This window comes from Callorhinchus milii, unplaced genomic scaffold (genome assembly GCF_018977255.1).
Source record: "Callorhinchus milii isolate IMCB2004 unplaced genomic scaffold, IMCB_Cmil_1.0 Scaffold2, whole genome shotgun sequence".
NCBI lineage: Eukaryota > Metazoa > Chordata > Chondrichthyes > Chimaeriformes > Callorhinchidae > Callorhinchus > Callorhinchus milii.
The window spans coordinates 9,250,589-9,273,414 of record NW_024704743.1 but is presented as its reverse complement, the minus strand read 5'-3'; the positions used below and the strand labels follow the sequence as shown (position 1 = coordinate 9,273,414).

Below are 22,826 nucleotides of genomic sequence, written 5' to 3'. Positions count from 1 at the left end.
CCTTCCTTCCTTCCTTCCTTCCTTCCTTCCTTCCTTCCTTCCTTCCTTCCAATATTTTGCAAAATTTTAAATTTTAAAATAAGGCTAAGACCATGAAGAGTTTCAGCTGTTCAGCTTCTTTTGGGAGTAGGGGGAGATATCCTAGCCTCCTCCGTGATGTGGAAATCATCTATTCTCAAGGGATTAGATGTGTTTCGCCCACAAAATATACATACAATTCACTTTACAGTACATTTTGTGGAGTCCTGTAGCTCAGTGGTTAGAGCACTCACCTTGCAAGTGAGAGACCTGAGTTCAATTCCAGGCAGGGCGAAACCTTGGGCAAGTTTCCTTACTCGACACGCCTAATAATAATCCCTCCAAAACCAAAAACATAATAAATTGGTCATTTTCAATCTACGACTGTTTGTGGGACATTGCTGTGCGCAATTGGCTGCCGCTTTTGCCCACAAATATACAGTCAATTCACTTTACAGTGTGTTCTGTGAAGCGCTTTGGGACGTCCTCCCGACGTGAAAAGCGCTATATCAAATGCAAGGATTATTATTATTATTATTATTACCTGTCAATTAAGGGATTAGCTCAGCGTTTTCAGGAATGCGAATGCAATGTACAAACAGGCAATCCTGATCTGACAGGTGGGTAAATGAAGTTTACCCCAGCTGATGGAGGTCAAGAGCCAAGTCATTAAAAATACCCGATAGCAATTACACTGAGGCAGGAGAAAATAAGTTTGGACATCTTGATGCACTTTCACTTCATCGAGCAACACAAATGCAAATAATAAAACCCTCCGTTTTACGCTCTTTTACGCTTTTACACTCATACGGTTTGAATAACTCCACTTAATTTGTTGGCGTATAGGTTACCAATCCAGTTCCTTGTTTCCTGCCAGGCCTTACACAGCAGGGTGGGTGCTAAGGTTGCTGCTGCTGCTATTAGCTTTATTATTGAGAATGTGTCCATTCCTGGGCACTCAGCCTGAATTTCGGTCACGGAACAACGGGGTTGAAATAATTCTAAAGTGGTTTCATTACGTTTAGTCTTTCTTTGAGCGAAGGAAAACTATAGGTTCCCTTAGAAGTGATCTTATTGATCCCTAATGAAGCTTCCCCCCCGGATGGGATATCAGCAGACGTTCTTTGAGAATTTGATCATTTATAATAATAATCCTTGCAATTTGATATTGTGTCTTTCTTATGTTGTCGAAACATCTCAAAGTACTTCACAGGATTTACTATGAAGTTCAGCGACTATTTTGTAGGTGAACTCAGCAGCCAATTTGCGCACAGCAGTCTCCCACAAACAGCTTTGAAATAAATTACCAATTTTATATGGGGATTGTTGGTGAAATTAAGTGTTGCCATATAGAAAGAGTCTTATAAAAAGCAAGTTAACATCAAATGGAAATTGCTGTAAATTATGTAATCGTGTTTATTTCAGTTCTGGGAAATTACTGCCATTTTATACATCCGCTTTAGTTAATAGCAATAACTTGTGAAGTTTGTGCTTGTTGCAAGGCCCCCGGCTGCGTAATAGCAAATATTCCTTTTATTTCTTCCCGATTCAAATATTACTCTACCAAGAAGTAGATTCCTGACAACCAGTAGTTACAAAATGACAGCAAAATAATGGACAATACAACTGCAAAAGCTAACTGTATTCATTAGAGGGGAGATGAAGAAGAATTTGTTATGCAGAGCTGTCATTATGTGGATTGTCCTGCCAAATGTGATTGAGGCAGAACCCATATGAGCTTTCAAGAGGGAATAAGACAAATTAGAATAATTTCAGGACTTTAGGGAAAAGGCAGGTAAATAGGACTGAAGATACCAAAGAGCCAGTACAGACAGAGTGGGCCGAATGTCTGTCTTCTATACTGCAAGTCTATGTATCTGCTATCAACAGTTTTCATAGTATTAGAGAATGTTAGAGCAGAAATAAGCCATTTGGTCTATCCAAGTCTGTGTCGGTGTTTTTACAATAATGATAATCCTTGGATTTGAGTTTTGTGCAGCGTTCCTCAGGGCTCTGTCCTTGGTCCCCTCCTCTTTAATATCTGTATGCTCCCTCTTGGTGACATCATCCGCAGTCATGGGGTCAACTTCCACATGTATGCGGATGACACCCAAATGTACCTCTCTGACTCCACCCTTGACTCCAGGACCACTACTGCCTGACAAGTCTTGGATGAGAGATAATTCTCTTCGGTTGAATGTCAATGACTCTCCTGATTGGCTCCATCAGCGCTTCCACACCTCAGGTGCTGACAGCATCACCATCCATGGTTGCACACTCCACCTTACTTAGCCAGTCCGGAATCTTGGCGTCTTGTTTAACCCTCAACTATCCTTTCTACCCCACATCTGTGCCATGACCCGCTCTGCCTTACTCCACCTCCGCAACATTGCCTGGCTACGCCACTGTCTCACACCGCAGGCTGCCAAAACCCTCATACACGCTTTCATTACGTCGAGGCTCGACTATGCAAACTCCTTGCTTGTTGGCCTCCCCAACTCCTCCCTCCATAGGCTACAGATCACCGAGAACTCTGCAGCCCATGTCCTCCCCCACACCAAACTCCATGACTTTATCACACCCATCCTCGCCCGACTCCACTGGCTTCCCATCACACAGAGGATACAGTTCAAAATCCTGGTCCTCACCTTCAAAGCCCTCCATGGTCTTGCTCCCCCCCTACCTCTGCAACATCCTATCCTCCTACCATCCTGCCCACTCCCTCCGCTCAGCAGGCTGTGGCCTGCTTTACGTGCCCCACCTTGTTCGCCCCACCATTGGTGGGCGGGCCTTTTTCCTCTCTGCCTCCACCCTCTGGAACTCCATTCCGCAGTCCCTCTGCCTCACCTCCTCCCTTGCCTCCTTCAAGACCCTCCTCTTCAACCATGCTTTCGATCATCCTGTCACCCTGTCCTCCACCCGCCCCAATCCCGACCCCTAGCTCGGGTCCGAAACTCTGACTGTCCAGCTCCTTGGGACATCCTCCTGATATGAAAGGCGCTATACAAATGTAATTTTGTTGTTCTTGTTGTAGTATCTCAGCATGCTTATGATGAGGACTATTATTACTACTAATAATAACAATTTTTGCATACAAGCACTTCACATGATTTCTTTTGAAATGTAATGACTGTATTTTGTGAGTGAATGTGGCAGCCAATCTGCACAACAATGTCCTGCTCTTTGAGACGTCTCGAAGATATGATAAGGCGCTTTATCAAATGCAAGGATTATTATTATATTTGAATAGCAGGAAATGGGAGTTTTGCCCACAAAATACACAGTCAATCCACTTTACAATATGTTCTGTGAAGTGCTGTGAGACATCTTAATGATGTGATGATGCGCTATTTCAAATGCAAGGATTATTATTATAATAAAGATCATCTCTGTGATTCCAGGTGAATGGTGTAGATCTCACAGGAAGATCGCAAGAGGAAGCGGTGTCCCTCCTGAGGAACACTAAGATGGGTGGCACTGTCAGTCTCCTGGTCCTGAGGCAAGAGGACACCTTGCTCCCTCGGGAACTGGTGAGTAGGAAGCCTGGCAAATAGCAATAGAATTGAATATTCTCTGCCTTTGGTGATGGCCTCTCGTCAGGCACTGAAACCTTTCATTATTCAGTTGCCACATTATGATTTCATGATTCTTGTCTCACCACAGCTATTGAAGCCAGGATGAAGAAATAAGATCTGAGTGGTTGTTGGATTTGATTTGAGAAATATTTGACGGTCGGGCTCATATATATGCTGGTGTTTTGGTTCAGTGTTCTTGTACGAACGCATATCAAGGGGATGATAATTTAACCCCTTTCTTTCAGGGGCCAAGTTCACGTCTTATGTTGATTTGTTTTACAGCTGAGAAAAAACAGTTACATTTCAGCTTCTATAACTGAAGTATCGCCACTTGTGAATTTCACTGAACTCGGTTAAAGTAGAATAAAGTAGCATATCCACAGCCATGTTGATTTCTTGTCTATAAAATGATATAGAATATCACAATCTTGTCCATCAATAGCCTTTGTAATGAAGTAGCAAATCAGTGTTGTGTCCATCAATAGTTAACAGAGCACGTGGTAAGTCTCATCTCCATCAATGGTCTATGGAGTGAAAGAGTGTATCAGTCTTGTTTTGACAAAAAACTATTCCAGAAGTATATCTCACTTCAGCAGCTATTTCATAAAGAATACATTTTTAAATTATTACATGCTCATTTTTCTATCATGACTAGAGAGAAGTGTATTATAGATTATGGATGATAATTTGGGATCTTGATTGATAATTTCCATTTTGTGCTGTTTAAATCCATGGGGACAAATTTTGGTTTCTTTTATTAAATGCAGAAGAACCATTTGACAGATCTTTGATGCGTAGAAATGCAATATGTTTTGGTTGATTATTGTGATGTGACTTGTGTTCATTTAGCTTGAAACTATGATCCTTGCTCACATAAGTGACGACTTTTAAGCTAATGATTAATGGTCCAACAATCCATACGGAATAAAAGTATTGTGGAATATTAGTCACCGTTTATCAAACTAAGAAGGCAGAGAAGTGCTGTATTAATAGGCTTCCACTTAAGTTTAGGGTGGGTGGAGGAGGGTGCCGGTTATTTAGGGATAGGATTTGCAACAAACTGTTCTGTAACCTGTTCCAGTTTCTTCCAACATTGCTGGATTGTGTTACACACAATAGATTGTAACTGACCATGAATTAGGGATAAGCCTCCAGAGTGTTCAGTTATTGGCTTCAGATGACCAAATCTGAAATGTATTTGATTTCTCTTGGGGAAAGCTTTGGCTTTGGAGGGCTTGAGCAATTGGCAAAATTCCTGCTTGGGTTCAGCTTCGAACCACCTGCACTTCACTGAAGCCAAAAGCTAAACTGACCTGAAATTGCCACGGGATTAATGAAGGCAGCCAGGTCGTATATACTATTTTGTTTAAAGAAAACAAGTTCAAAATTGATGCACTTTCAACTTCATATTGAACACCACCTCAGACTGTTTCCTAAAGTAATGAAGCCTTCAAGAATGAATTTTGATGCATACTTGAAGCAATACATATCTTTGAGATAAAAGAAGGATTTAGAGATTTTAAAAGAAGTGCTTGGAACAGCTGAAGTAATTGATCTCAGCTGTGACACTGATAAAGTGAAAGGTGCTGTGAATACTTTGAAACGTGGAGCCTCTTTGGCAATGTGTTCATCTGTGTACCACACGTGACCTGCAACTCTGATGCCATGTGTTTTTATGCTTTTATCTCCACTTCCAGAAAAAGGAATCCAGTCCAATGCAGACACCAAATGACTTGGTAAGAGCTCTGTATTTTTAAACCACACAAACCGCTTTGGGATGTCTGAAAATGTTCCTGCAGATGTTCATTCTCCAAGCAGCGCAATAATTTGTCATTTGAATTTCTTCCTAAAGTCTGAGTATCCTAACTCAAAAAGAAGCATCTTTAAGAATTGTTCACTTTCCATTTTATTTCCATGTTTGGCTGCACTAACCTCAGTATCAAATTGTACTAGATTCACAGAAATCCGTCGGCTAAAGTAGCACATGATTGGAAGTAAGTTTGCGAAAAAATACATTGAGGCATCAACAACAGCAACACATTACATTTGTATAGCGCCTTTCACATCGGGAGGATATCCCAAGGCTCAAGTACTCCCAAAAGCAAACAACAGCCTATATATAATGCTCTGAGTTAAGTTGAGATTTAACATGATACTCTGCATATGCCTTTATAGACAACAACTATCATAGGGTCAGCGCAGAATGTATGCTTTGATTTTGTTTTTCAACTCTCTTCAAGATTAAAGTTGCCGAACCATCTGGATTGTGATGCGTCTATTTTTAGCACTGAATGCATTAGCTCACTGTTTCAACTACAATACAACACTGTGTGTGGCAGCCATATGATTCATGTAGTTCAGAGAAGGTGCAGTTAGGAAACCCACTAAAACTATTGACTCCGTAAATGTCATTGCCTGCTTATAGTAAGCTTTGTTCAAAAGTGCTTTGCTACTTATTTTATATGCTTAGTTTGCAAACATACTGTTGGTTATTTTCTTACAATGTGCCGTGCACCAGATGGCATGTGTGCAAGTTAAGCTTGTTGATCTGTATTTTCCATCGGGCATTTCTTTCCTTTGTCATGTATATGAGACATTAGCTGAGTGAGGAAAACATAGCTTTGCAGGTGTTTTTCTGCTGAGCAATGTTCTGTTCCTGAGAGCTTGCTGCCAATGCTTTTGAATGTGTTCACTGGTTGTGCCCCTTTATCCAAAAATCTCCAAGAATGGAGATATCGAATGTGCGGTCAAAGAAGTCTTATAATAATAATATAATAATCCTTGCGTTTGATATAGCGCCTTATCACGTCTTCGAGATGTCTCAAAGCACTTCACAGAATATACCGTAAAGTGAAATGATTGCAGATTTTCTGGGCGAGTAATAATAATCATACTTACATTTGATAAAGTGCCTTAATGTCAGGACACCTCAAAGAACTGGAGAGCTACAGGATATACTGCGAAGTATAGTGATATACTAGACTATATATTATATATATAAAAGATGTCGGCGACTATCTTGACATAGGCTTTGAAAGTGTGAAGGGAGGGGGCGAATGATAGTGTAGTCAACATCTTCAAGATAACTTAGACCTTTTTTTTGCATACTGAAATGTGGAACATCTGAAAACATAATGTAAATGCCAAAAAGTGTTCTTAAAACTCACATTCCTATTTTAAAATTCTTGACTTTCTTGGTTTCTTTACATCTTTTCTTCCAGAAATTCTTTCTTGCCTTTGATTTATTTTTTCAATTTGTTGCAAATTACAATAGATTTCTTTCCCTGTGTAAAGTTCAAAAATGCTTTAGTTATATAGGAAACCTGATGATATGAATGCGGAAACTTGCTCTGGGGTATTTTATTCTTATTTATTAAAGGAAAATGAACTGAATTTTGGAATATGGAAATTACCAGCTTGCATGGTTCACTGATACAGCCCTGTAGTTGATCATCTTAATAGAGCCATTCCTTACTCCATAGCTTAGCATCTCAACCCCTTTGACTGACCCAAGATGATCTGAAATAGTGTGTGGCTATATCCGTATATGAAGCAATGGGTGTGCACTCTCCCTCACTAACTGATTAATGACAAGGTACTGTACACCTCTTGAAAGGTTTACAGTCAGACTGATGGAAGCCCTGACTCAGTTGGTAGCACTCTTGAATCAGAAGGTTGTGAGTTCAAACCTCACGTCAGGAAATTTAACTCTTATTTACTTGTCTGACACCTTCAGTGCTATGCTGGGGGTATGCTGCAATGTTGAAGGTGCTGCCCTTTGGATGATACTTTAAATTGAGCTCCCGTCTTCCTGTTGAGGTGGACTTTGAAGTTCATATTCCAGTATACAAAAAGAGAAGGGAGATTCTCCTGGTGTTCTGGTCAACAATTCCCCCAAATCCAAGTTGGTGATTCAGTTAGTGGCTATTTGTGAGATATAGCTGTGTGCGAATTGACTACAATATGCACAATCACTATACTTCACAGTGTTTCCTGTGAAGTGCTTTGAGATATCCTCCTGAAGTGAAAGGCCCTATATCAAATACTAATATTATTTATTTATTATTATTACTTACTCCTAACAGCCCTCAGACAAGATGCTACTACTGACATCTCTTGCAGACCACAGATCTATACTTGGGTGTATTGTGTTGATGTTGGTTGGTTGTGAAATGTCTGGCATGAAAGCACGCTTCCCTCAGAAATTGAATGTTGACAACATACGGTACACATCTTGAAAGGGATACAATCAGACAGACTGAAGGAAGTTGAGCCTTTTGCATCACTGTTGTGGTGACTTTTAGAAATATTTAAAGTACCATGGACTCTTACTTGAATTGATAGATGTTGTGTGAGAGATTTAACACGCAGACATTGATCTACTGAGAGCTTTGGAAAACTCAGAGCCTTGCTGCAATATCAGTGCATCTGAGGTAGCTGCTGATAATTGCAGTGTGCAGAATGTTAATAACTGGCTGGAAGCAAGTCGAGAACAAAAGAGAGGAGAAATTAGTTTGCAGGATAATTTTGATCAAAGCTTATTTCTGTCTTTGCCTACATAATCTGTGGATAGTCACACACTCTCCTGTGCGCCTTACACAAGTTTAGAATCTAATTTGCAACATCCACAAAGGGAGCAAACCAGATATCCATGACAAGGTGGTATTCTGCTGTCCAGCTTTTTTCAAATTGGTTAGTTTCCAAAATCATAGTTACTCACTTGGTGAATACCCAAATAATGTGGGAAAAACAGAAGTTGCAATTCTTTCTTTCCCCTTTTTTGGGGGAATATGCAGATTAGACTCATTGAGCAGGAATCCATTGAACATTCTTGTTAGTCCATCCATCTGTTCTTGTCTCTTTACCAGCACATTGATTCTCTCACTATGCCATTTCTAATCTCCCGTAAGGAATAGCCCTACCCCCAAGACAATTAATAGCTGTGATGTTGCCTTTCCTGACTTGTCATCATGTTGAACATACTACAAGGCAATATTTGGATTTAATTGAGCACCCTAACACATTGATCCATCTCAAAGCACTTCATAGAGTTTTCTTTTAAAGTGTAGTGAATGTGCATTTGTAGCCAATTTTGCTCACAGCAACATCTCACAAACATTGACCAATGAGTGAGTGACCAATTTTTATGAGGAGAAATGTTGACCAGGACAGTGGGGGAAACTTCTCTTTTCAAACACCTTAATTGGCAGACTGGACCTCAGTTTAATGTTTCACCCACCTGTACAATGCAGTGCATGTCTCATTCTCAGCAGCTAACATTTTATTCAGATATTCCAGAGTGTTTCCACATGTTTTCTATATTCTACTGAAATTCTGGCACTTTTGTGAAAAGTAAATCTATTCTCCGCATCAAGAGGCCAGATCTTTCCCTTAAAGCAGTGCACTCGAGTGTCAACCTGCACCGTGAGTTCATAGTCCCAAGTGTATCATTTCTTGGTGGTAGTTGATCAAGTGGTGTTTGAGAATGTTAGGATCTCACATTTCCCACATGAGTTCTTCACCTTGGCCATGATTAAGGAAGGCAAAGCAAGGCTAGGTGCTCACTGTTAAGGAAAAGATAAATGCCACCAACTGATCCAAGTTTCATTCTGGGTCACTCTGGTTCAACCCCATGTTGGGAATAAGCTCAAATTAAGGTACTCCAGAAGTGCTGCATTTTTGGAAGTGCAGCTTTTCAGAACATTAAGTTGAGGTCCCGTCTTTCTGTTCAGGCGGATGATAAAGATCACATCACTCTAACTGAAAAGAGAAGTGAGTTTCTTCCAGTATTCTGGTCAAGAATCCTCCAGATAAATTGATCATTCACTTTATGCTCTTTGTGGGTCATGGCTGCATGCAAATTAGCTGCCACATTTACCTAAAAAACACATTCTCACTACACATCAGTACCCTGTGAAGTGCCTTGAAATGTTTCAAAGTTATAGGCACTACATCAAATACGAGGGTGATTATCATTTTTGTGAGTGGGTCACCTAATGATGTAGACAAAGTTCTGGGAGCACCAGGTCTTTTAATTTAGGAAATAGTGTTAACACTAGGGGAGCTAGTGAGTGGAAAAGTAATTAAAGTAGAGAGTATATTTTTTTACAAAAGTGCCGGAATTTCAGTGGAATACAGAAAATGTGTGGAAATACTCTCTGGAATAAAATGTTAGGTGTAGATAGCGAGACTTGTCTCCCTTTTTAATCCAGGATTGTTTGCTGACATATCTGATGCACAATATTACAATTCGTCACGTACATGCATCATACATCAGGTACTGTATTGCCAATTTTAAGGTGGTGTCTAGGAGCCAAATGCTACATAAGCTTTGGGGAATGTAGCACAGGAGGTAGGGCAGGCCAGCAGTCAATTAGGAAATTAAAGGGATTTAGAGAAGGAAACTGATCGTCTGGTCCCCACCATCAGTTCCTCATAAGATGAATGCCAAAGCCTGAGTCTTATTCCATTGGTTGAATTGAGTCTTTTGTGGTGTAGATGACAAGCCATGTGATTGTTGGGAATTTCTGTGCTGATGGGTCAACTGATAAATTTTAAAATAATCTTTCCATTTGATGCAGTTGTAAGAAAAGGTTTAATGAACTGGAGTGTTCTCTTTGGAGTTCAACAACAACAACTTGGATTTATACAGCGCCCACCACGCAGGATGGCGCCTCAGAGCACTTCAAGAGTTCAGAGGTTGAAATGGGATATGATAGAGTTGTACAAGATGATGGAAGCTTAGATAGGAAAGAATACTTCTGAGGGTCAGGGTTCTCTTGAACTAGAGGGCGTAGTTTTGGTTAAGCGAGAGACCTAGGCTCGATTCCTGGCAGGGTGAAACCTTGGGCAAGTTTCCTCACTCCGCACGCCTGATAATAATCCCGCAAGAAAAAATACCAATAATAGTTTGGTCACTCATCCACAACTGTTTGTGGGACACTGCTGTGCGCAATTGGCTGCCGCGTTTCACCCACAAAATATATAGTCAATTCACTTTACAGTACATTCTGTGAAGCGCTTTGAGATGTCTAGAAGATGTGATAAGGCGCTATATCAAATGCAAGGATTATTATTATTAATTAATAACTTGGAGGTCCAGAACGGAGATTAGTAGGAGTGAGAGACTCTCTATCAGTCAGTTGCTGGGACAACAAATATGTGTACATCCAAGGAACGACTGGATACATGGTTAAGAGAGAAACAATTGAAGGATACGGGGAAAAAGACAAGTCATGGGACTAGGGATTGTATGGAGGATAGACACTCGTGTGGATGTAACACCAGCCAGACTGGATGGCCTGAATGGCATGTTTCTGAACTGAACCATTTTTTAATCTAAGTAGTATCTTTCTAGTCGGGAAGATGACTCAAAAGTGTTTCACAGGTTACACCACTCTGGCAACTACCACTGAGAAGTAACTAATTTACATGCAACAATGTCGTACAAACAGCCACAAAGTGAATAACCAATTGAGCCAAGCTGACAACTGGCTTCAGTTGCAGATTGCAGTAACTTGTACAGTAGTTTTGCCCCCAAAATATACAGTCAACTCACTTTACAGTATATTCTGTGAAGTGCTTTTGACATCTTAAAGATGTGATAAGGCGCTATATCAAATGCAAGTATTATTATTAGTGTTTGGCACAAAAAGCAAAGTCTAAATTGAGGTTCTGCAGCACAGTCAGAAAATACCAGAGCTCGGTGCTGAAACCACCTTGAAGTAGTTTTAGCAGAACATTGATTCACTCCGCTCCAATCAGTAGAAGAACAGACGGTGCAAATCGATTTGGACTCCTCTCGGGAATGGTCCTGAAAGTTTTTTGGACAGGTGCGCGACTGGCACTTTAATAACAATAAATACCTGACTTCCAGCACTGAATAACTATGCTATTAGAAGCTATGTATCATTTCTACCAACAGAATAAACAGGGCATCCGCTTTACAGCGAGCATCAGCAAAGAGTTTCTTGAAACTAAGTGTTGTGAACATTTTCTTATTGATAGTATTTGCCAGCTAAATGAAAAAAATATGGTATTTGCACTGTGCTCACCACCCTATACCAGTTGACCAATTCCATAGCTTAGAAGTTGTTGAAGACAATACATTTGATAATTAATCTAGTTACCAACTCCTGCTTGTCGGCCTCCCAGCTCCTCCCTCCACGGGCTGCAGATCATCCAGAACTCTGCAGCCCACGTCCTCTTCCACACCAGGCTCTGTGACCCTATCACCCCCATTCTCGCCCAGCTCCACTGTCTCCCCATCACTCAGAGGATACAGTTCAAGATCATGGTCCTCATCTTCAAAGCCTTCCACGCCCTTGCTCCTCCCTACCTCTGTGACCTCCTAACCTCCTACCAACCTGTCTGCTCTCTCCAATCAGAGCACTGTGGCCTGCTTCTCAGCCCCCGCCTCGCTCGCCCCACCATTGGGGGGTGGGCCTTCAGTCTCTGCTCCCACCCTCTGGACCTCCATGCCACAGTCCTTCTGCCTCGTCCCCTCCCTTTGGGACGTCTCCTGACTTGAAATTTGTAATGTAAAATAAATGTAATTCGTAATTTACAAACAAATATAATTTTGTTGTTGGACAACAATCCCTACTCTGCACTTATTATCAGAACTTCTTCATCCTTCTATTTAATTTCAGGTATAATAAATTTTCTTTCCCACATCATAGGCCTGGCTAGGTTAGTAGGACTCTCGCTTCTGAGTCAGAAAGTTATGGGTTCAAGCCTCAACTAGGGACATTGAACCAACAGTTTAGGCTGACATTCCAATGCAGTGTTGGGGAAGTGCTGCATGTTGGAGGGGCTGTCCTTTGGATGAGACATTAAACGGAGATCCCAACTGCCTGTTCAAGTGGTTTGGGAAGATCCCCTGGTAAAATTGGAAAAAGAAGGGTTTTCTAGGTAAAATCTCCCAGTTAAATTTGGTCATTCCCTTCATTGCTGCTTGTGAGACATTGCTATAATCAAATTGGCTGCCTACAAAATACACAGTCACTACACTTTACAGTAAGTCATGTGGAACACTTTGATGATTAGGGACCAAAGAGGAAATCTTCTTGTGGAGGCAGAGGGCATGGCTGACGTACTGAATGAGTACTTTGTATCTGTCTTCATAAAAGAAGAGAATGCAGCTAATGCCACATTATTGGAGGAGAGGGTAGAGAAATTGGCTAAGATAAGAATAAACCGAGAGAAGGGCGGTGCTCAAGATAGATAAGTCACCTGGTCCTGACGGGACGCATCCAAGGTTACTGAGGGATGTAAGGGTGGAAATAACGGAGGCTCTGGCCACGATCTTTCACTCCTCCTTGAACACCGGGGTGGTGCCAGAGGACTGGAGGGTTGCAAATGTTACTCCCCTGTACAAAAAGAGGCAGAAGGATAAACCCGGGAACTACAGGCCAACCAGCCTAATGTCAGTAGTGGGGAAACTTCTAGAGACTATAATCCGGGATAAAAGACATTTTCACTTAGAAAAATATGGGTTAATAAAGGACAGTCAATACAGGTTTATTAATGCACATCATGTCTAACAAACCTGATAGTCTTTTGATGAAGTAACGGAGAGGGTGGATGAAGGTATTGCAGTTGATGTAGTTTATATGGATTTTCAAAAGGCGTTTGATAAAGTGCCACATAAGAAACTTGTAAGAAAAATAGAAGCTTGTGGTATTAAAGGGACAGTGGCAGCATGGATACAGAACTGGCTGGGAGACAGAAAGCGAAGAGTGGCGGTGAACGGTTGTTCTTCTGACTGGAGGGAAGTGTGCAGTGGTGTCCCCCAAGGGTCGGTATTGGGACCACTGCTCTTTTTGATCTATATAAATGACCTGGACTTGGGTATACGGAGTACAATTTCCAAGTTTGCAGATGATTCTAAACTGGGAAAAGTAGTAAATAGTGAGGAGGATAGTAGCAGGCTGCAAATGGACATAGACAGACCAAAACTCTGACTAACCAGCATCTTGGGATGTCCTCCCAACGTGAAGGGGACTAATCAAATGTAATTTTGTTTTGGTGTTGGGCAGACGTGTGGCAGATGACGTTTAATGTGGAGAAAAGTGAAGTGATGCACATTGGGAGGAAGAATAAGGAGAGGCAATTATAAGCTAGATGGTAGAATCTTAAAGGGGTGAAGGAAGAGAGAAACCTGGAAGTTCATATCAGTAAATCTTTGAAGGTGGCAGGACAGGTAGATAAAGCTGTAAAAAAAGCATACAGGTTAGTAGGCTTTATAAATAGGGACATAGAATACAAAAGTCAGGAAATTATGATGAACACTGGTTAGGACTCAGCTGGAGTACTGTGTTCAGTTCTGTGTACCACACTTTAGGAAGGATGTCAAGGCATTGTGGAGGGTGCAAAGGAGATTTACCAGGATGGTACCAGGAATGAGAGACTACAGTTATTGGTAAAGGTTAGAGAAACTAGGATTATTCCCCTTGGAGCAGCGAAGATTAAGAGGAGACTTAATAGAATGTTTCAAAATTATGAGGGGATTCGATAGGGTGAACAAAGAGGAACTATTTCCACTGGCGGGTGGGTCAGTGGCAAATGGGATTGAATTGGATAACTCTTCAAAGAGCTGGCACAGACACGATGGGCCAAATGGCCTCATTCTATGCTGTATAATTCTGTGATTCAATGATTCTATGTAAAAGGTGCTGTATCAAATGCAAGGATTATTATTTGGATTACTTTCCATTAACCTGGTTTGAACTGGTGACGTGGGCTCCAAATTTCATTGTTGCTGCGTTAAGATCACTTTGGAGAGATTGACCCAAGATTGATCCTCTCCTCTTTTACCTGCTCCTCCTACCCCCTCAACCTCATTTTTTTTGGAGCAGATGTCTGTTCTCCATTCTACCACAGCAGAGCTCTGTGATCGGGACCTCAGCCAAGTCAGACAGTCAAACCAGCAACTAGCCCTCAATGCAGCCACATAGCGCTAGGACAAATCACTGCACTGTTGAGAACCGTTATACTTGTGCCCTTTCGGTTTTGCTGAAGGTTACCCTAAAACCATGCTTGGTCCATAACTGCTGAAAGATAAACATAATGAGCATATTTACACTCTATTTCCTGCAATAACTATCAAATTGCTTCCTAAACCACTGCTGAACACTTTTTTCCTTTTGGTGCTATTCAGCACTGTTAGTGCTTGATTTATTATGTTGCAGAAATGTTGCTGTGGTTCTCAAAGGGTGAATGATCAGATGTTTTGGAATAGAGAGTGCAGAGCTGGAATACAAATAGGAAATAGGTTAGCTTGGATTGCTGTGAAGTTGTAACATAATCTCCCTTCAGTTGACATGTACCACGAGAGTAAAGGACAAGTGAAGTTTCTTGCCTGGTTTTGGAAAGTGACTTTTAGAGAAATATTGTTCCTGAACCTTCTAATCTACGTAAATACGTTGAGAGAAGTACATGAGTAGAGTCCTGTAGCTCAGTGGTTAGAGCACTTGCTTTGCAAGCGAGAGACCTGAGTTCAATTCCAGGCAGGGCGAAACCTTGGGCAAGTTTCCTTACTCCACACAGAGCCTAATAATAATCCCTCCAAAACCAAAAACAATAATAAATTGGTCATTTTCAATCTACGACTGTTTGTGGGACATTGCTGTGCGCAATTGGCTGCTGCGTTCGCCCACAAATATACAGTCAATTCACTTCACAGTGTGTTCTGTGAAGCGCTTTGGGACGTCCTCCAGACGTGAAAAGCGCTATATCAAATGCAAGGATTATTATTATTATTACTATGATCACAGTGCAATTTATCCGAAAGTGGAATGCAACCATCGCATGAAAAGATAATTTATATTGTGAACTGAAGTCTCTTATAATAGTAATTCTGGCAATAAAAATGTGAAGTTGGGACATAGCCATTGACCCACACCATTGAAATGTGTTGTTGATCCTTTTTGGAATGAACATATTCCAGCCATTGGAAAAATCCCATTCAGCCATTTACTGTTACTGTCTATTGAACAGCATGTGGAAATACTCTGAACTGCCCACGTTTTAAACCAGAGGAGAAGCAATCTGGAAATCAAATGCTGAGGCAGTTCTTTCAAGTTGAAAGTGGAAATAGTTTTCCCGTTTTCTTTCAGGTCCTATTTGAACACTAAATATAACCACAATAGCAACCAATGGTTTGTTGATGTAATTTCCCCTGTAAAAAACGTTGAGAGGAACATAACTCAGGCCACATCTGTAAATGCTGCCTTTGTCAGCGTCCAACAGTTCATTCAAGTTTATTTGGAACATTCTCTGTTAAGACGGCCGGAACATTGTCCCATTGTAGCCCGCACAATATTAACCCCTTCTTCTCCAAGTTCACTACAATTGTTTGACAAGTTTGCTGCAGCAAGGCTGCCTAATGGTATTTTATATTCAGGAATAGGAAAAATGTGCTTTAGTTTAGAGCACAAATGAGAGTGAACCTCTTTGGAAAGCTTTCTAGTTTCAGAGTGGAACCAAAATGTAGATTAAGTAGCAATATAACCTACCAGTACCTTACCTCAAAATGTTCCTCATAAAATTGCACTTAATAACTCTGCAATTTGTTTCACAAAGTTCATTTATAAACTGTTCTGGAAAGATAGAAATATTAGTTGGCCATAAATTTTTACAACATGAATTCTGATATGCAGATTCATGTAGGAAATTCATCCATTAATTTGTATCAAACAGACGAGGGCTGGTGGCTAATGGAGTAATGGGAGAGATTGGGAAAAACCTTTCCCAGATGGTTGTCGGGGAAATGGAATGAACAGACAAGCACATGCAGAGGAAGCGTATTAGAGGATATGGAGAAAGAGCAGGGAATTGGGATTAGGATGGATGGCTTCTGGAAGAGCAAACACCAACAGAAAATATTGGGCCAAATGGCCTCTTACTGTGTTGTACATTGCTTTGATGCTTTATTTGGTCACTAATGTTTTCTATCAGTTTTTTCCCCGTCTTCTCATTTGTCTTTTTTCTTACGCTATACTATAAAACTCCACAGGAGTCAACTGACTTCCAGGACCTTGTGCAAGTGGTCGTTATTCATGTGTGAGCCTTGACTGTAAGTGTAGACCAAAATATTGAACTGCAGAGGGTGTAACTGCCCAACATCCAATACTCATGTTCCACCAGGGACAGAGAGTAGTGATTAGGAGTAGAAACTCTGATTGATTTACCACTCACTAATCCCTGGGGTGCCGAAGCCAATTGTTGTACCTTCTATGCATATACTGCTTGAAATCAATCAGCTCAGCAAAAACAGGGATCCAACTTTGGTCTTCTCAGCCTGCATCGCTCAGCTACTCACTAACTAAACTTGCTGAGCCTTCCAGTGAGCCCAAGGCTTCATATTGGTATGCTTTCACTTTGGTGTGTTTCTGTTTCATTTCACAGCAACTTGGGATTGTGTTTGAAACCACAATTCCCTGAGTGAAATCTTCCTTTGATCCTGTATCCAGTATGTTTCCCCCTTTGCCTTCCACCCCTCCTGACCCCAACTCCCAGCTCGGGTCCAAAAATCTCAGACTATCCAGCAACCTGGGACATCTTTCCGATGTGAAGGACGTTATACGAGTGTAATTTGTTGCTGTTCTTGTTATGTCAGAGGGGCTTTCTACATTCTATGTTTTAGTGCTTCTCCTACTTGTGAATTTGATCATTTCAGCTTTCTGCTTCTCATCGGGGTATTGTTGGTATGGTGCTTTCACTTTGGTGTGTTTTGTTTGAAACCACAGCTCCCCGAGTGAAATCTTCCTTTGATCCTATGTGTAGTATGTTTCCTGGTGGGCATATCATTTGCGTGCGCGGGTTCAATTGAATTTTTTTTAAAAAAGTCTTTACTTTTGAAAGAAGAAACACGCAAGACATGTAAAATATGAAAGTGAGCAGAGACCTAGAGCAGCAGCAGTATTTTGTGTGTATGTGAGCCAGAGAGACAGGCACAAGGGACAGGAAAAGAACAACCGTAGAATGAAGAGAGAGTTGCGGAAAATCAGGTGGGCAGAGTAAGGCACGTCAAAACCAAAAAAATCTTTTATTTTAAATCAAGGAAATTGTCAAAATTGTATTATAGCTTAAAGATGAGATTTTCTTGCACAATAACCATTCTAGATTACTAGTTACTATCCACAATTGAACACGTCACACTAATTACAGATGTATACCGTTGCTTTAATTGTTTAGAAAAATATCATTACTGAGTCCAAATTGTAGTTGCGTAGACATGCTAATTTGTATTCTGCCTTGCAAATATTGTCCTCCTGTAAGCAAAAGTGATTAAGTTAATTTGTTCTTACTTATTGGAATTACATTGAAATTGTTATGGCAAATGAGTCCATGCATTCTGAACACAGCTTTGATGGACCTTTGGAGTTTTGTTTTATTTGTGCGGCCAATTAATCTTTCTAAATCCCAAATCTTCATACGCACTGAACAGTAAAACGCATAATCAAAATGATCTTGTCCACATTATATGAGTTTGTATGGATCTCACCATTTGATCTTACTTTCTCATATAATCTTCATTATACCCTAAATTGAATCTGGTGTTTGAGAACATCAGTTATGCAGTACTTTCAATGATACTTTAATTAAACCATTAACTTATTTACATACAAAAGTAGTCAGGGTGAAAAAAGAAGCAATATTGGCATTGTCTGAAGGGCTTTAGTTTGCTGGTCTCACAAAGCCTTGTACAGATTTGTTACAGGTCCATTCTGATTCAAGATTTGGTTCTTAGACTCTTTTGTTAGGATTTAAAACCTTTGAATCTCTGGGAATTGTTGGATTTCCCAGAGATTGTTTGTTATTCTGCATTGCTTCACTGCTGTTAATTCTGTGGCGAAAGGATGCAAAACAAGTTTTAAAGATGGTTGCATGTGAGAAAAGAATGCTTCACACGAAAGCTGGAGAGAATGTGGAACGCACTCGAAGGCTGTGGATGTGGAAATTATTCAGTGTACTGTCCTTTGAATGAGAACTTTAAACTGAAGTATCATTTGCCTTTTCAGTTGATCCTAAGGCACTATTCGAAAAGAGAAGGGTATTCCTCCTGGGGTCCTGGCCGATATCCCCGGATAATAATTGTCACTCACTTCACCATTGTTTGGGACATTGCTGGCATTCACCTGCAAATACGTGGTCACTGCATTTTAAACCCTGCAAAGCGCTTTGAGACATCCTCCTGATGTGAAAGGCACTATATCAAATACAAAGATTATTACTTATGATTAAATGCCATAAAGCGCTTTGAGACATTTTGACCACGTGATAAGATGCTATATCAAATGCAAAGATTTATATCATATTCTTTATAGATGGATATACTTGGAAAGTGAATAATAATAATAATATAATAATCCTTGTATTTGATATACCACCTTATCAGGTCTTTGAGAGGGCTCAAAACATTTCACAGAATATATTGTAAAATGCAAAATACTGTGTATTTTGTGACCTAAACACTGCAGCCATTTGCGCACAGCAGTGTCCCACAAGCAGTCGTGGATTGAGAGACTAAATTATTATTATTGTGAAGGTATTAAGTGAAGGTATTAAGGGGTATAGAGAAAACGTGGGGAAATGGGATTATGAGATGTGCCATGATGTAAAAAATGACAACAGGCTGAATGGTCTAGTTCTGTTCCGATGTTAGCACACTTCTCTAGATAATAAAAATGTACAAAATCAGAGAAAGGTTGCGAGAAAAGCTGCTCAGACTTCATTGGAGAAAATGAGTATTTAGTCAAATGTCATAGCAAAAAGGATTTGAATTATCCAGGTGAGCAGGCTGAAACACTTTAGCCAGGTTTAATACAAATTAATATGAGTTTTTAATCAAATGGCTCTTTTAGAGATAACTGAAGCTTTTGTGAATTGTGTCTTTGCCTTTTGCAGAAATGATCTACAGCAGTTCTAATCTCCACTTTCATTAAATAATATAAGCTTTTGAAGAGGTTGATGCATATTAATGCTTGGTGTGGGGTGTTGGGGGTGGGGGGTGGGAGGGAGGGGGAGAGAGAGAGAGAAGTAATCCCTTCACCCTTCATTTTTTCTTCTTATCCCCTTTCCAAAATCAGTTCACTGCACCCGAGCTATCCCCAGTGAGATAACGCAGCTTGCGGATATTTTAATGGATCCATCCCATCAATGCCCACTTCTTGGTTGAGTGAAAGACACACACTTGAGGAGTGCCCCTGGGAGGAGGGGAGCCTGAGTGTAAATGCCAATTGATGTAGGTTTGGAGTCCAATGCACGAACACTTTATTGTTCATGGGCCAATTGTGTGAAGATGTTGTCTTGAATTAAACATTGTATGCATAATACAAGTATGCTTAGAATAATTCCATAATTATTGCATGACTTTGCACATGCTACATTGTTGCACAACTCCCCATCTCATGCTAACCTGAGTGCTAGTAAATAAAATATAGTGTTACTAAATGCAATCCCAATTTAGAAGATTTACGTGAAATGTCCAAATATTATTAGAGAAGTTGTACTTGGTAGTTAAGTAACAATGAAGTAAGCATTATCCAATTTTACCCAGATTACATTCTTTTGTAACAGAAATAAAGAATTACAGTTGCCTTGGATATCTAAGTAAACTCAAGACACATCTCAAAGATCGGCTTTGTGCTTCTGTAGGATATTTTGGACTTTAGTGTACTCTTATAGCAATACAGATTTTTTTAAGCAAAGTTTAGCATTAAACCTGTTTAGAGATTTGGTGTTCTGGGATTCACTATTCGTAATTGTGTAGAGTCCCGTGAAACCGCTTCATGTTTAAATTGACGATTCCAATAATCATGTAGAATTTCTCGATGTAGTTTTTAAGTTTTGCAGTTGGCAATGGATATTCAATCCTTTCTTGTTCAGGGCACTGCAGAAAAATGTCAATTAATAAATATTGATTAATTAATACCTGTACCTGTGTTTGTTAATAGCAGCTTATCACGTAATGAGTTATTTTGAAGTGGAGTGGAGTTTTATTGCTGTTTTATAGACAAATGCAGCAATTCATTCTGCCCACAATAGGATGGGTGGCTAGATCTAATGTGTTTTTTAAAATTTGCATACAGGCAAAATAACTTTGAAATAGCATCACCAGATATTTAGCATCCACTAGAACAGGCCCTTGGTTTGTCTCAACTGAGAGAACCCTCGCCAATCACTCTCCCATACTTACTCTCAAGAATGCTACCAACTGAACTAAATTGATGTCGGATTGAATTGGTAGTAATGATGTAACACAGATTAGACTGTTGTGATTAATACCTAAATGTGAATTTTATCTGTGTTCACCTATAAATAACAGTCACTACACTTTACACGTTAGTAGAACCTGTGAAGCGCCTATCTGTTCTCACTCTCTAGAATTCTATACAATTTGTTGTTGTTGAGATAGCCTATGATGTGAAAGTGCTATATCAAATTCTATGATTTGTTAGTTCTAATCATTGTTCAAAAGTGGGGGGATCTCGAAACCTTGGGACATCCTCCTGACTTGAAAGGTGCTATATAAATGCAATTTGTTGTTGTTGTTGAAATACATTTGAACTATGTTCACTAAACAAGAAACAAAATGTGTTTACAAGTCCCAGAACTTTGATCCACCTGGGGGGTCTTCCTGCAGTTAATGATGCAGCAATTCAAGAGTCATTCCTGGCTTGATTTGCAGTTGAGGAAATGAGCCGATTTACTGTTTTGTGGAGTATTGGAGTCTTGGCTTGAAAATTCCAGCTGTGACTGCTGTGTTAGAGTTTGACTGCACTCTGAGTGAGGTTTCTCAGTAGTTGGCTGGATTGGTGGATGGAACAGTCTGAAAGTACAATGCTCCATTATAAGAGGGGAAAAATTGAAATGAACATTTCCAGCCAGGGAAAGCCTGGCTCAGATAGTATTGTCTGGCAGAATGGTATCTGTGTGGGAGCATGACATTGGCGCAGATTCTTTCATTCTGAAGTGATGCTATAATTATAAATAATAATAATCCTTTTGTCATATCATGTTATCAAAGTGTTTAACAGGATTTTACTGTAAAGTATACAGACTGTGTAGTTTAGGTGAACACAGCAGGGAATTTACACAAACCTGTGGCCCATAAAAACAGCCATGAAGCGGCTGGGAAATTGTTGGCCAGGATACCAGGAGAAACCTTTCTTTTCGAATAGAGCCATGGGATGCTCAATGAGCACCTGCTCAGGCCCCTGAACAGAGCCTTAGTTTAATGTCTCACTCCAAAGGTGGTATCTCTGACAATGCAATGTTCCTGCAACACTGCATTGAAGTGTCAGCCGCGGATTTAAGAGTCCTAAGTTTTGATGTGGAATGATAACCCACAATCTTCTGACTCAAGAGGCTACCAACTAAGCTGGCTGACTATCTATTAACGTTGTGACTATAATTCTATGATTCTATGAATTGCCATCAGATCCTCAAAAGTGCCATTAAAGTCAAATTTGTTATTGTGAGCATTCCGTGGAGGTGAATTATAGGATTTGTTCCACCAGTGAACCCCTGGCTCATACAGTGTTACCCTCCTTGTGATTGTCTCTGTGTATAGTATATAGACATAGCTGGAGAGAAGCATACACATAAGATGGCATCAACCAACAACACTTAGCAAATTGAATTGTTTTGAACTTATGAATCACAAAAGCGCTTTGTTTCCCAGGGCGGGAAATGGCACAGGATGTTTCTCACTTTAAGGCTTTTCCAGCTGGAGTTAAGTAACTCCCTCTTCCCTTGCACTATTTAAGACTCTCCTCCTCCCCATCCCCAATGACCATGTATTTCTTTTATTCCCATTCCAATTGCATTCAAACTTCTCCCGGGAGAGAGAGAAAATTTTCTCTTACAATCCTATGTCTATTTTCAGCCTTGGGGGGGGGGGGGATTTATTTTGTTTGAACAAGTTTCAAGTGCTGACCTGATCTGTTTGGCTATTGGATTTATTCCAAGTCTTGGATTCAAAATCTGTCAACTGCAGAGAAAGGCTTTTGCTGTATCTGACATGGTATTGCTTTCTTTTGAATCACACAATTAATCCTATGAAATTGGCAGAAGTTTCCAAAGACAGCCAGAGAGAAAGTTGCTGGTGGCTGGAAGAGCTCACAGGTCACAAGTATCTGAAGCAACGACTCTGCAACCAGATTGTCCATTCAATAATAAATCCTTATGTGTTGATCCAATCCATCAGGACTTGGAGCTCGCATT

The 22,826-nt window shown here is 40.3% G+C and overlaps 1 protein-coding gene across 1 annotated transcript in view; it reads left to right on the top strand.

Moving 5' to 3' along the window:
* Positions 1-22,826, top strand: part of LOC103185189 (partitioning defective 3 homolog) — a 524,401-nt gene that overhangs the window by 303,484 nt on the left and 198,091 nt on the right. The window contains exons 11-12 of the mRNA XM_042331877.1: positions 3,420-3,548; positions 5,291-5,329. Of these exons, the coding sequence (XP_042187811.1) occupies positions 3,420-3,548; positions 5,291-5,329 (168 nt within the window). The remainder of the gene's footprint in view (positions 1-3,419; positions 3,549-5,290; positions 5,330-22,826) is intronic.